General features: G+C 37.8%; 1 protein-coding gene across 9 annotated transcripts in view; it reads right to left on the reverse strand.

Annotated features, from left to right (window-relative positions):
* Window positions 1-14,872, reverse strand: part of aak1a (AP2 associated kinase 1a) — a 92,609-nt gene that overhangs the window by 63,694 nt on the left and 14,043 nt on the right. For all 9 annotated transcript variants that reach the window (XM_089119329.1, XM_089119330.1, XM_089119333.1 and 6 more), the window contains exon 2: window positions 5,194-5,312. In XM_089119329.1, coding sequence (XP_088975455.1) covers window positions 5,194-5,312 — 119 coding nt within the window. The remainder of the gene's footprint in view (window positions 1-5,193; window positions 5,313-14,872) is intronic.

Consider the following 14,872-nt stretch of genomic DNA (forward strand, 5'->3'; position numbering starts at 1 on the left):
CTGCCGATCGTGATGGCAAATCCCCATCTTTCCAGTGAAAGGAAAGCCATACTTACTTTTCATCATTGAATCAACCAAGTTAGCTGTTTGTGTTCACCTTTGTTGTGCTTGACGTTATTGTATCGGTCGTTAACTGGATAGTAGTAGTAAACGAGTCAAACAGCCTGATCTTAATGCTAAAACTGGCTATATGCCTACAATCTCCTGAAACGTTGCACTTGTTCATTTGTGGATGTTAACTGAATCTGTTATAATGTGACACCATACCAACTGTATACTACTGTCTACACTGCACTATATGTCATATACGGTTTATACTGCACTATCTATCTATACTGTTCACATCGCACTTTTCTGCATTTTTGCACTTCTGGTTAGACGAACTGCCTTTCATTGACTCTATAATTGTACTCTGCAAGCTCAAACTCATGTAAATCTAATCTATTCTAATCTAAACTCCTGCTACCTGCACATACCCAAATACATGTCACCATACAGTATATCACCATTATAAATTTGTTATGCAACCATGTAGTTCAATTTTCCATATTTATTGTATGTCATTATGTCAGTATCAGTATTTGCTTTCTACCATGCATAAATAAAAATGTCACTGAACTTTCGCTGTGTAATTGTAACAATGAGCACTCAAAGACAGCAAACCAACAATTATTAAAAAACACACACAAAAACTGATTTTGCATGGGCACTGCACTAGCATACACAAATTTGAAATGTCCTTTGGAGAGATGATGTCACACTACATTAACACTAAGCGACTATTTACAATATTAAATGGAAAGACTCCCAAATCACCCTTAGTTTTTTGACTTAACTCATTTAATCACTAAACTCTTTCGATAACAAATGCTATTTGCTCTCTGTGTAAAAGCAGTTTATTCGGTGTACAAATAAATCAATTTTTATTTATATAAAAAGTCAGAATTACTGAACAGTGTCTGAATCGTGAAAGCTCACTTTGTTTTCCGACCATTTGCTAAAAGCTCAGACAATGGGCCTTTGAGGCGACTAAGTCAATGCTAGTTTTTAAATGGAATAGCTTAGCTGGTCAATGTCCTTTCAAATCAACTCATTCATTCACAAATTTGAAATGCCCTCAGTTAGCCGTCTATTTAGGAGTGCACTGTGAACAGCTGCTCATTTTGAAACAGCAAGGCACTTTGTCAAGCTAAAACAGTGCTGACATTTTCCTCCCAGTCTATTTAGCAGGGCTCACAGTGAAGAACACTGGATTTCCATTCGAAACTTAGTCCCAGATGACACGAATGACCTTTACCGGGACTGAACTGTTCTCAGCGCTGTATTTACTGCACTACATGCAAACTGAGGAACAGTAGACCTCAAATCCCTTTAAGATTGTGCATGGCTCAGTTTTGAAGGTCTAATCATAATGATATTAAAAGGATAAATCAAATAGAGGACAAATGGTGATGGGGGATGGGAATCTACAGAAAACATCTGTTTGGAACAGTTGAAAGGAATAGTGTACCCATTACAATGACGTCTGAATGCATCTGAATCCATGCAACACCTTTGTGTCAGCAATAGATTGAACTTTAAGTCCTAATGTACAAGATAATAATGGGTGAGTTATCGCAAAATAACCTGTAAAGGGTATTAGTGAAATACTCAAGTTTTATTTTCAATACAATCGGTAATTTAAAAGCAAGATGGGACCGGTTGCGTTTGTATGAATCAAGAGAAAGGAAACCAGCCGTGCTACAGTACATGCTGGTCGATAGGAATAACGTTTGTGAAATCTGATGGCTCTGACGTCACGAGTTTTTACAAGCTTTTTCCATGCTAACGACTGACAATGAGCACAGCTGCTTTTACCTCAGAGGAAACATGATGATTATATTGTTCCTTCCTCGAAATGTCTTTTGTTTCGGAAAGGTAATTTATTATACAATTTCTTAATTTAAATGACTACACTATTATTATGAGAGTGACTATAGTGTTATTATAAGAGGAAGTGCATGGTGGTGTCTTCTGGCGCTAAATTTAAATGTTTAACCGTTTGTGAAGCCATCTCGCCGGTTATTTGCGATGCATTCTGTGAAATTTCTCGTAGTCCTCCGTTTGGATTGTGCCTTTGAAAAATCTCTGTTTCGAGCATAGACTGTTAAAAAAGATGGACGACGCCCCCTCGCTCTTTTCCATGAGAGAGAACTGAAGCCGCCAGTGTCTCGATATGACGCTGACATCTTGGAACTTGAGTCTGCGCACACTTGCGTGTTTCGGGACCAGTCGTGAGCAGGAAGTAAAGCCGCGAAATCAAGGCCGCGGCCTCATTCTCGCTGAATCAAACGCAAGCACACGCCCCCCGCACTTTCATTAAGTGTCCTCTGTCTGCTTCGTTCTTTTCCAATGATGTCTGCTGATTGCAGAACCTCGTTAAAATAAGGTAAATTAACCACATAATCAAGATTATTAAAAAAAGTCCGCTGGTGCTTCAGTGACTACCTCGCACTGTGATTGACTACCTGTCAATCACCGCTGTCAATCATGATGTTAGAGCACCGTTATTTTATCATCACATAACTAACTAAAAACAAACTTATTTTAAAAACGAACACTTTTTTTTTTTTTACAAATTACATCAAACTCTGTTGAGTTCAGTTTGGGTTTTTTTTATATATATATATTTATTTTCTCTGTTGTGTTCAGTGCTTCTCTTATGCACTCGGGGCTTTCTTCCGGAAACACTGGACCATATGAGATTCTAAGCCACAGTTCAGCTCACGCAGCATGGCGTTCATGGTTCGACTGGTCGAGACATTTTTCCAAAGATGGCTCCTGTCTGTATACAAAGTCTTTTTAAAGTATCTTCTTATTAAACTGTCTGTGCTCTTACAATGCTTCGGTTTGCAGGTAGGGACCCTCATTATGCTACCGTTTTAGTGTGGGGCTATTTTTAAACCTTGTTAGTGGTATTAACTAGCAATTTTTATTTTTACTTACTCTATGCCCTATATGCTAGCATTATAAGCTAATCTGTGGTTCAAGCTAAAACTGGGTACATATAATGAAAGCACATCCCGGTCGACTCGATACCCACGAGTTATTAAAGTAACACCAGGTAACTTTTCAACCTTCATAATATATTTCGACTCACAATAGGTTGAATGACACATCTGCCATAGCCTGACGGTGTCTGTAGAGTTCTTAATCGTACTTTTAAACTTCGGGTTTCGGGTAGTAACCCGGCGAACAAAGAGAACTACAAAATTCAAATGCTTTACGGCATATACGTCACTTCCACCACCACCCCACTTCCTTAAAATCGGATGTGCAAGCCAAATGTTATAGTCATGGCTGAAGTAGCACAGAAAGCAAAGGTTTTATCGGAGCAAAGCAAAAAGAGAAAGTGATCGCGTTAAAGGCAGAACGAGGATCAACTTTGGGTCAGTGTTTTCTGGCGTGAGCTGAAGGAGGAGGAGGGGGGCCGACCGATGCGGACTTGGCTATCATGATTTTAGACTAGTAAGTACGTTATTGCATACTAGCCTGTCTCTTTGGGTTTTTTTTGTCTGCCTTACAATGTTACGGAAGCTAAATTATCCTCCGTTTATCTTCAAAATAAAGTTAACTGGGGTTTTAACTTCTAAACGGCGTGTACAAGGTTTGGTAGGGGCTACATTCTTGCAAGGAAATAAATAAGATGTACAAAATCATATTTTAGGATACCTATTAACATGTCTGTGATATTCGTTTATTTTTCTTGCCTCAAGCTGTAATGCAAATCGATTTGTAAAATTTGCTGATTCATTTAGGGTAGCTTGATATTATAATATTGACGATATATCGTTATTATTTACCACTCAGACATTGCATTGAATTAACATATAGATTCAGTAAAACGGTAACCAATAGACTAGGCTACTATAATGACGCTGGCTTGTAAACGTGAGCATCGTGATCATTTGTCGTTAGAAAAAAAAAATAAAACCTATGAAATTATATTCATACGACATGCTGTACCTGGGATGAAGACATTCACACGACGCAAGCAGAACACCTGCATGTGACCTCCTCCAACTGTGTTCAGGGCTTTCATGGTTGTAAACAAATGCGCGTGCATGAAGGAAAACAGTTTACGAAAGAAGTAGAGGACAATACTATTTCCCAACTGTAGGGGGACCCCGAGAGTAAAAAATACCTGGTGTTACTTTAACCCCTAATTGTCGGAATTGTCCTTTAAAATGTCATTTTTACTGTGCTACTTTATCTGTATCCGATTAAGAACAAGTACAAATCTGTGAGAAATATAACGACCCAAAGACAAAATAACTCATAACAATAAGCCATTATGAGCAATAGCCTTGTGGGCAGCGCTGTGTCATATTCCATAGCTGTGCACAAGGCAACCCGGGGTCCTGCTTATCTGTTCATTAATGACATCATCAGCGACTATACTCAACGTCGACACAACTTTAAATCACATAATTGTTGACTTAAAAAAGTCGTTCAACCCTGTGAATAAATAAATAAATGAATAAATAAGTAACAATCAAAGCGAGTTTGTCAATTTTATTTTTGTTATGCTAATTGAATTTTCGGCTGTAACCCATACTGAATGGGCTTTATGCCCAGCTGCACTACTTCCTGAACTTCAGCCAGCTCCTTGTTTCCTGTCTGCAATTATTGGCCAAATTGATTAATCCAGGTGTGCCTGACCTCAGTTGTCATGGCAACAATAATCAGACACACCTGAATTAATCAATTTGGCCAATAATGGCAGACAGGAAACAAGAAGCTGGCTGAAGTTCAGGAAGTATTGCAGCTGGGCATAAAGCCCATTGGCCTTTAACCATTGCGTCAATAACAATACATTCTGCAGACAGATATTAATTTGTCAAATTATACCTAGGGAACAGTATATCTAAAATATCTGTAAATTGAAATTCACAAATATAACTATTCTGTTATGGCTAATTTAGTTTTGTGGTCATTATCTCCCCTTTTCCAAAGAGCTTGGACCCTGTTAACTGCTGCCTGTGGTGATAATATGCAATTGACATTCGTTCATTTGGCTGATGTTTAGAAAAAATAAAAAAGCAACTTTGGGTGTACACCAGTATGTTTGTGACTTTAGTGTCATGCTCTCCTAGTAGAGCTGCAGAAAAATTACAAAAATGTGTAAGGCATGTAAAGAAGGCAATGTCTCACCATAATCTGAATCTCCCTGTTGCATACTTGAAGGTCATATTCATTGTTCACATACATTCTCTTCATCGCACAACGGACGCCCTGATGAGTCCTCACCAGAAATACGATAGCAAAACCACCTGTGGAAAGAAAACCAACAGCCTGAAAATACTACCAAGTACTCTCAGTACTCTCAACTGAGAGCTCGCATGCACAGAAACGCAAATCAATCTCATTTGTAATTCAACAAATGTAACACAGCATCACAAGGAACACTGGCAACCTTTGTCCAGGGAAATAAGGAGGTATTGAACACTGGTACCCTTTTGCATTCAGATCGACTGTCTCTACTGACAGTGTATAATCACATTACAGATAGGTTAACCTCATTTCAATTATATTATACCTGACAGCAAGAGAAAGTACTCCTAAAAAAAACTTTGGGTGGATCACAATAGCTTATGACTCATATTGAGACATGTGCTATTAAATTCAGTTTCGCTTTCACAGTTCACTTCACTGTTTCAGAGTAACTACTTAATTAGGGTGTTTCCACCAAACCTTTTTCAACTATAAGCAGGAAAATTTCTATGCATTTGGCCATACATTTATGAGGGAATGGCATTTTGGAGGCCTAAAAACTTTTGAACGTGCACGTTTTTGAAAACGATTTTGAAAACCGTTATCGTCTTTTGACAACGTTGTCCTCTGTACGTGAAAACGATTTTGAAAACCGTTATCGTCTTTTGACAACGTTGTCCTCTGTACGTGAAAAACGCGAAGGAAAAAGGTTTCTGTTTTAACCCTAAAACCGTAATCTGGACAAATGTGGGCAAAATAGTTTTGATTTATTTAAAAAAAAAATACTTCCCTTGATCTGAGTGGTACAAGACTTGGCTACTTTTCCTAAGTTTGCCTCCTGAACACACACAATTTTTTTTTGACTCAATTCTACAATGTTAAGTGGGTGAAAAAAAACTCCTTAATCTTGTATTTGGGTCAAAAATGAGCACCTATAGAAATTAATGGGAAAAACTGTAATTTAAATCTAAAATAAGCCAAAATAAGACACCAGGTGACAGCAAAGTCACTTCATCTTTAGGTTTCAGCTCTAAGAACTTATTGGAATGATATTTTAATGTAGTTAAAAAATATTTAAAAATAAAACATAAAAATAAGCATAATTTACATAGAAAATATGGTACTTTTTGAAGTAAATAAAAAAAAAATAATAATAATAATAATAAAATAAAAAAACACCAAAAATGGATAGACAAAACTTTATCGAAGACAGTGATATAACATTTATAATAAATAAAAATTAGGATCACACCTGTGCCCACATTTGTCCACAATTACAGGATTAAGGGCTATAAAGTAAATATGGTTTGAGGGCTACGTACATTGTTGTCGTGTAAACGTACCTTTAGATAACTTGTTTCATTGGTAATTGAACAATAGGAAATTATATGAATGCAATCCAAAAAAAATCATCATACAAAGCTCAACATAAATATCATGAGAAAAAAAACACAGACTGAATCAGAAGTTCAGAACAGGCCCAAGTTATGGCCCATTTGCAGTTCTACTCAGTGTACATATACATTGCAGAATATTCAAGATGCTATTTTTTTTTAAAAATCATTTTAGAAATTACTGTCCTGTAGTAGTACTGTCCTGAATAAGCTGTTTTACATAACAGCTTTAAAGTTTTAATGTTTTTAAAGTTTACATACCCTTTGACAGGAGAGTCACAAACGCGCATCACAGAACAGAGCAAGATGAGCATTTGTGCTTATAAAACTTAAACTTTGTTATTTATTTTTTAAATGACAGAGCGTTTCGCTAGATAAGACCCTTATTCATCGTCTGGTGTCGTTTAAAGCCCTTTGAAGCTGCATTGAAACTGTCTTTTGGACCTTGAACCGTTTGGTTATACGGAGAAAAATCCTGGAATGTTTTCATCAAAAACCTTCATTTCTTTTTGACCGAAGAAAGAAAGACATGGACATCTTGGATGACATGGGGGTGAGTGAATTATCAGCAAAAGTTTTTTTTTTTTTTTAAAGTGAACTAATACTACCGTTTGTTGTTATCTGGATGATCAACAACTGTTTTTTTATGTTTTGTGATAGTTATTCTCAAGTCCCTTGTTTGTCCTGAGCAGTTACAAAAGTCCTCCAAGTCCTGCACACTCATTGGTTGCCTCATCTAGCATCTTCTGCATATTTGAACCCTCTCCCAACAATGACTGTATGATTTTGAGATCCAACTTGTCACACTCAGGACACTTGAGGAATTCATACACAACTGTTAAAAAAGGGTTAAAGCATTCCCTTGACAGCAACATGATCATATTGTTTTTTTCATTCAGCACTGTCCTTCAGAATCCATATAAGATGTTTCATTTCGTTTGAGAAGTAGGATTTCCAATCTTGAAATGTGAGAGTTGAAATGTATTAGATACAAACCGGATGATGTAGCCTAAAACCTGAGATCTTGTTGCAACTCTTTTCCCAAATATACATTTTGCATGTATTTTTAGCAGTGCAGACATTGAATATGGAAACAATATGGATGACTTTGTGAGGTTTCTCATAAAAAAGCAGCAGCAGATACGATCAATGCTGCTGTTAAGACTAAGATTTGTACCTGTTATTTTATAAAAAATAAAATAAAAAAAAGACTAGCTGCATATCCTTTAAACTACTGCATGTCTGCCCGCAGGCTGGTCAGTTAAGTTAAACATTACCAACAGAATAGCAATGCAACAACGTCACTTTTAACATCTGACACCAATGTTACATTGTGGCATCAAATCCAGGAATCTCACTTTCTTGACTGACGCAACATAAATAGTTACACTGACATGGCAAAATATGGTTATCAGATCACGCTGTTCGCTGGGATGAAGCACCAATAGTGTATATATCACAAATCATCACAAATTTATATTTTATACATTTAAAATTAATTTAAATATAATGTTAGCAAAACTTTTAATCATACTTGTGTGTTGGTCCAAACCTGTATGAGTTTCTTTCTTCTTTTAAACACAAATAAGATATTTTGAAGAATGCTGGTAATCAAAGAGCTGAAGGTAGCCATTGATTTTCATAGAGAAGAAAAAGACTATGGAAGTCAATGGCTAATGTCGTCAACTGTCTGGTTACCAACATTCTTCAAAAAATCCTTCTTTTGTGTTCAGCAGAAGAAAGAAGCTCATTTTGGCTGAACTATCCCTTAAGCATACTTCAAACGCTTTTTCATGGAAACAGTACACAGTACTTTTCACAGCCGGTCTTAAGAGAGAAAACCGTTTCACATAAACCAGGACATAAATCAGGACACAGGTCGTTCAACCTGCTGCCAAAAGCTGATTAAATCAAATGCTAGGTAAAATGCTATATGCACACATACAGTACACAGCTCTGCACACACTGTAATCCCTGCATTCGGATAAGCACACGGAAAATGGCAATTACTTCAAAACTAACAAACCACGCCTGTGTCCTCACCGCAGCACACACACACACACACACACACACACACCCTTCGGATGAGGTGGGGTGTAGTCGTAAGTAAACTGAGAATGTGATTATGTAAGGGTCTATAAATATCACCCCACTATCTTGTTTATGCAGCTTACAAAGAGGCTGGACTGAGAAGCTTACGGTCCTCAAAACTGCAGCATCTTAAAGGAATACTCCACGTTCGACTCTTAAACATTACACGTGTTGGCATGAGACTGCTACTTTCAGTGTGAGAAAAGGACCTGGAATAGATGTACCACAGGATGTCAAGAAACCAATAGAACCTCACTGCCTTTTATTTTATCAATATTAATCAAACAACAATGACAAGAAAATAGACAAGTACACGTTTCTCACAATTAATTGCTTTGTTACCGTTTTCTTTAAGAGGAAAAGCTTAAAGCTACGTTTACTTAATTGAGAAATACTTTAATGCCATATTCTATTGTTTCATGTGTTAATATTCATATAAATTTGACTTTAAATAAAGGAGTAGAATTCAAAAGTATGGTACCAATATTCGTATATAAAAAATATATTTTCAGGGTCAATGATATAACGATATAACTACTTTTATTTTTTATTAACTTTTATTTATTTTTTTTTTTGTTTTATTCATAACAAATGTAACACATACATAAAATGACTTAAACCCCATGATGAGCATGTTAAATTTCTTAAGTGGTATAATGTCAAAAAGTATACAAAAGAATACAAACAAAAGTATTTTATAGTGTATATATATATATATAGTTTATAGTGTATGTATATATATATATATATATATATATATAGTTTATAGTGTATGTATTTATATATATATATATATATATATATATATATATATATACACACCCAAAAGAGTTCATGATATTTATGAATTAATCACTTTTTGAAAAATAATGATTAAGATAAGTACACATCAAGACATTTTTAGAGTAATGAAATTAAAATGTTTCTTGAAAATGGTATGAAGGCTACTTAAATACAAAGTACACACACAGGAATTGCCAATGAGGCATTTATCCACCTATGAAAGTAGACCCACCTCTAAAAGATTGTTACAAATAACAAAAGACAACAGCGGCGGCATCAATCTACTATCTAGAGACAAAGACAATCAAAAGGCTGAGAAAACAGTCTGTGACCGTTTCTGTGCCATCTCTATTGTGATGTGAACCCTGTATCCCAGCATACACTACTCTGGTTTCTTCACGGTGTGTCTCATGTGTCATCTCTGTATTGTGCTATTTTACACAGGTACAAATATAAAATTACAGCTTTGTTTGTTTACACAATACTGAAGGGCAAATGATGAAATTGAACAATGCTTGGAGACATTTCTCTCTACTGATTTGAAATCCAATTTGCACTGGCTTCTAATTCCTCCTCAGAGAGAAAACACTCCTGGACTTGGTGATGTAAGATTTTTTTTGTATTAAAATACATTCTCTTAATCCAGTTTATTGTTCATCGACTATTGTTAGTATGCCTTTCATGGGTTTATCTCACCCAAAAGTGTAAACATTGAACCTCCCAGGAACCATCAAAACATTGAGATCCGTCGATTTCTTTCCAGTTCAACCTATAGCGAGAGTTTGGGGCGGGGCTACTGTAGTAGGCGGAGCCAGAGCAGGTTTAGTCGGTGTGGAGAGAAGTGCAAGCCAAAATTCACTGCATTTTGAGCTTTAAATCAGGTGTCGACCGATATGTGATTTTCAGGGCCGATGCCGATTATTACAGATCAAATAGACCGATAACCGATATTTTAAACCGATATTAGCCTATGTCTGGTGTAAAACTGACGGGTTGCCGTGGAGATCTTTGAGTTTCCGTGTGTCTATGATATGACGATAACTTCTCAGTTGAAGCAGTAAATAGCTCACGAAGTAACTAAGCGACTCTCGAGATGATGTTTATGCAATCATGTCCTCATATAATGATGCGGCTGAAAACAGCGCAAGCTTCACGTGTGCTCCAGTGTGTGTGTGGTAAATGAAATCACTCGTTTGCGCCATTCATTTAGAGACACGCAGGACTCATATTTAAATAGTCTTTTTGCGGTTTGATTTATACTGACCTGCTTTTTATGAATTCATCAAAAAGTTGAAAAATTCCGTTTTATACAGTAATTTCTGTTTTTATGACTGGATTACGTGATTCCGTCTGTTTTCCTGCATCGCGGAAATCACAGGGCTCTATTATATTGAGGTATTTTGCAACCTCAGTGTATTGCTTCCTCACCAAAATCTGTTGCTGTCTTAATTTTGAGAGACAACTGATGCGTGATCAGTGAAGCAGCTCCAGTCAGCAAGTGCTCTCGGTGTGAGAGTGCAAAACTTTCAGTGCCTTCAGCTTGCCACGCTGATTGGCTGGACTCGTGGCTCCCAACAAATCAGATGTGTGGGGACATAAGTCTAATCTACAAAGAGGCGAGTTCCGACAGAGGTGGCTGCCTTAGAGCCAAATATAGCGCATTTCAAAATAAAATTATTTTATCGGCAAATCGGTTTTGAAAATGGCCGATACCGATAACCATAAAAATGCTTAATATCGGTGCCGATAATCGGTCGACCCCTACTTCAAATGTTAAACAGGTCATGAAAATGTCAAGCGAATGGGGAAAAATGGATGAATACCTGCAATACCATCTGCAGCCATTCAGAAAGAAAAATGTAACAAATTATTATGTAGTGTAGACTAGAGGTCTTCACAGTGCACCCGAGACCCGTCGGCCCCGGACCCGACCCGGGACCCGTACTGGTTCGGGTCTATATTTTAAATGAGCAGCCGGGTCCGGGTCGGGTCCGAATCTATTACTTCGGGTCCCGGGTCTGTTTAACATTGTGTGTAATACCAACGCATTCTCATCCTTTAGCGTCATATAGGACGCGCTGTGTAACAAAACGGCGAAATACTACTCACATGGCACCCGTTATCGTTAATATAACACGCGCTGAGAACGGGCTGGTAATACACGTGCGATTGGAGTGCAATAAAGCGCGTGTCATGTTTCTATGGCAACCAGAGCAGAGCTTCCACCAAACCGCGCTTTGCATTTTCTCCAATGTTTATAATAATATAAATGAACCGTCTTGTTTAATCTTAAAGTTTTGGTGGTCAGATTCAGACTCAATGAAGAGCAGAGAGCACAGATATGATCAAGCTGAACAAGCAATCGTTATTAGTTCAAAAGGGCAAACAGTTAAAGTTATTATGCGAGTTAACTCGAGTCAGAATGTGCATGTGTGCAAGGTTGCATTTTTCATCCATCACCGTGACATCAAGTGGACTTTTAAAGCTGAAATAATGAGTGGATTAAGCTTGGAATAACGAGAGAAATAACATGGATAGAACTTTCTTGTCGGTGGATTGTAATGCATCACAGTCAGTCAGATAACGTCAGGAAGTGAGACGACGACTACTAAAATTAGGTAAGACAAAAAGTTTTATTTTTCGCAACTCGTGTGAAATAATATGCGACAATCGGGTCCAGTCGGGTTTGTGTCTTCCTGCCGGGTTCGGGTCCAGTTTTCAAATAATAGACGGGTCCAGGTCGGGTCCGGGCAGTACATTTATGGCATTTCTCGGGTCTGCACGGGTCCGGGTCCAACTTTTGAAATGAACGACGGGTCCGGGTCGGTTCGGTGTAGCACATTACGGGTCTCTTCCGGGTCGGGCATGAATTTTTGGACCCGTGAAGACCTCTAGTGTAGACAGCCTCAAACAGTTGTGGCATAAGTAAAAAAAAAAAAATGCACCATGGTGCAGATATGTTAGTTGAGTTTATTAAAAGCAGATACTCACGTTGTCTACTCAGTTGATTACTGATGACACATAGCAACACAGCTAAAAGTATTCCTAAAATTAATCATTTATTGAAAGTAGCATACTTTTCCCTGTTGAGACATGCCTTCACAAGCACCCGCAAAGGCCCCGATATACTCACGGCAAAGTTCGTTTTCGTTCTTCGCTTAGTGTTAAAAAGAAGTTCGAAATACTTGACCAGCGATAGTCTGTTAGCGAAAGAGCAAGTAAGAGCATCGTTTAGATTAATATTATGTAAATATGTGCTATGTGCTTTTCTTTCAATAACAAAATAAAGACACAGGAAAATTGAGAAAACAGCAAACATTTTTTTTTATATAATTTTTTTTTTTCATCTGATCATAGCAATATGTTTGCACAAGATCAGCAATTCGGCATTGTAGTAAAGTCACGTTTATTTTTATGGTACTTTATAATAGATTGCTTAAAATCAAGCAGCTTTGCTGTATTAAATATGAAAACCAGTGTCAGTGTCTCATTTCATCAGAAGTACAATTTTGTTGTATTTTTTGGTGTTTTAATTGTAGTTTCGAACTCCCAAACCGGACTCGAAATGAACTTCATTTTGGCCTGATTTTGTTTTAAATGAAGTTACTGCAGTTTGTTCTTTAATTTCGCTTGAAGTTTATCGGGGCCTTAAGAACTGTGTTAATGGGACACTTCACCCATTAGCATTAAGCTTTGTATCTTTAGAAATCCAGTCATATTTTTAAATGGTCATGGTTTATTCACTTATTTTCCCCTGAGATGGGAGAAATAAGGATTTAAGTGTTTTACTTCCTGCTTTTCATGACGTAAAAATCCTCATTTTGCGTCATAATAAGCAGGAAGTCACATTTCATTGAAAAGTGTAGAGACTACAAACATTAGCTCCTCATTATTCAAGGGTGTGGGACCCACTCACCCTACAGGCCTATTACAGATCAGTGGGTGGGACTTCACTTGCAGATACTGAAATCAATGTCAGCCATCTTGTTTGGAAGCTAAGCTAACAAGTGCTGTGGAGATAGGACGTTATGACAATGACGGAAGAAACTAAACATGATATGGAAGAGGATTTTGAAATTCTGCTGCTTGAATCCGATGTTTGTGGCTATCTTTATGAGTCGCAATATAGTGAAGAGCAGCTGAGGCTGTTGGAGGAACCGGAGGCGGCTGCCTGTCGCGGTTGAGGAGCCCGGTCTGACTTGAGCTGAGGCGGACTGCTGGTACTTGTGCTCTCGCTGTGTGCTACAGATAAGAGTCCGTCTGCTGCAGAGAATTTTAACAAAAGCAATTTCTCCTGAACGAAATCTCTGAATCAGACGAGCACACGGACGTTTGTGTTGAGATGTGAACCATCCTAGTTTCGCCAGACTGAATGTCCAGGTATCATGCAGGAATTCACCATATCGAAAGAAATACAAACAAGGAGTAATTTGCTAATGAGTTTGCCAATGTAACGTTAACAGGGTTTGTTGTTGTGGGAAAGAGGCGGGAACCGGCGAACATTTTAATAGTTGAACAAATACAAAACAAAAGTATAAGCCAGCAGCCCCACATTGACGAAACACAATATAAAATCAGGCCTGTCTTCGCTTCTCATTTATGCCTCCGCTCCTCTGTAAAAGATGCGAGACCGGTGTGTGTCTCACAGGCATCATTCATTATCACTCATGCCACCGGCCTTACGCCGTCCTCTCGCGCCGCTATCACGTCCCTCGTCCTGCTCGCCAAAGCCAACTAACTAGAAATTTTGTGTGAAATGAATTTCAAACTCTGGTACAGCTAACGTTAGCCTTGTAGACGGAAGAGCGAATTGTCTGTTTGCGCTGTTTCGGATTAGTGGGAGTGGCTTGCGGAGCTGGTGCATTGTGGGAGTTGTTGTCTTACATACAAATGCGCCCTTCAATTATTTTCTCGGTCAAGAGGGCACCAAATTCAAAAATGATTTTATATTTTGACTACATATATGATCGACTTTCAATAAAGATTAGCCTAATGTTGAAATGGGTGGGTGAAGTGCTCCTTTAATGATGTTTGAAAGTATGCTTTATTTTTGCAATTCCGAAAAAGTTCCATTAGTGTCGCAGAAACTAGGCCTACTTCACCTTTCACTTAATGGAAGTTAATCAAGCAGAAACTATACAAACAGATATGCACAAACATAAAAACACACACAGACAGTGACTCAGGACTGTGCTAAATTTAAACAGCTTTGTTGGAGAGGAGGTATCGCTTCCTTTCACCCTCCATCTCTCATTTCCTGTCGTCCTCCTTGTGTGTTAGAAATCTCCTCACAGGAGGTCGAAGCAGGCAGAACTATGACTCATTCATTCAGCATGGACTCACACACTTCC

The sequence above is a fragment of the Pimephales promelas genome, chromosome 14 (assembly GCF_988280905.1).
Source record: "Pimephales promelas chromosome 14, fPimPro1.hap1.1, whole genome shotgun sequence".
In the NCBI taxonomy this organism is placed as follows: Eukaryota; Metazoa; Chordata; class Actinopteri; order Cypriniformes; family Leuciscidae; genus Pimephales; species Pimephales promelas.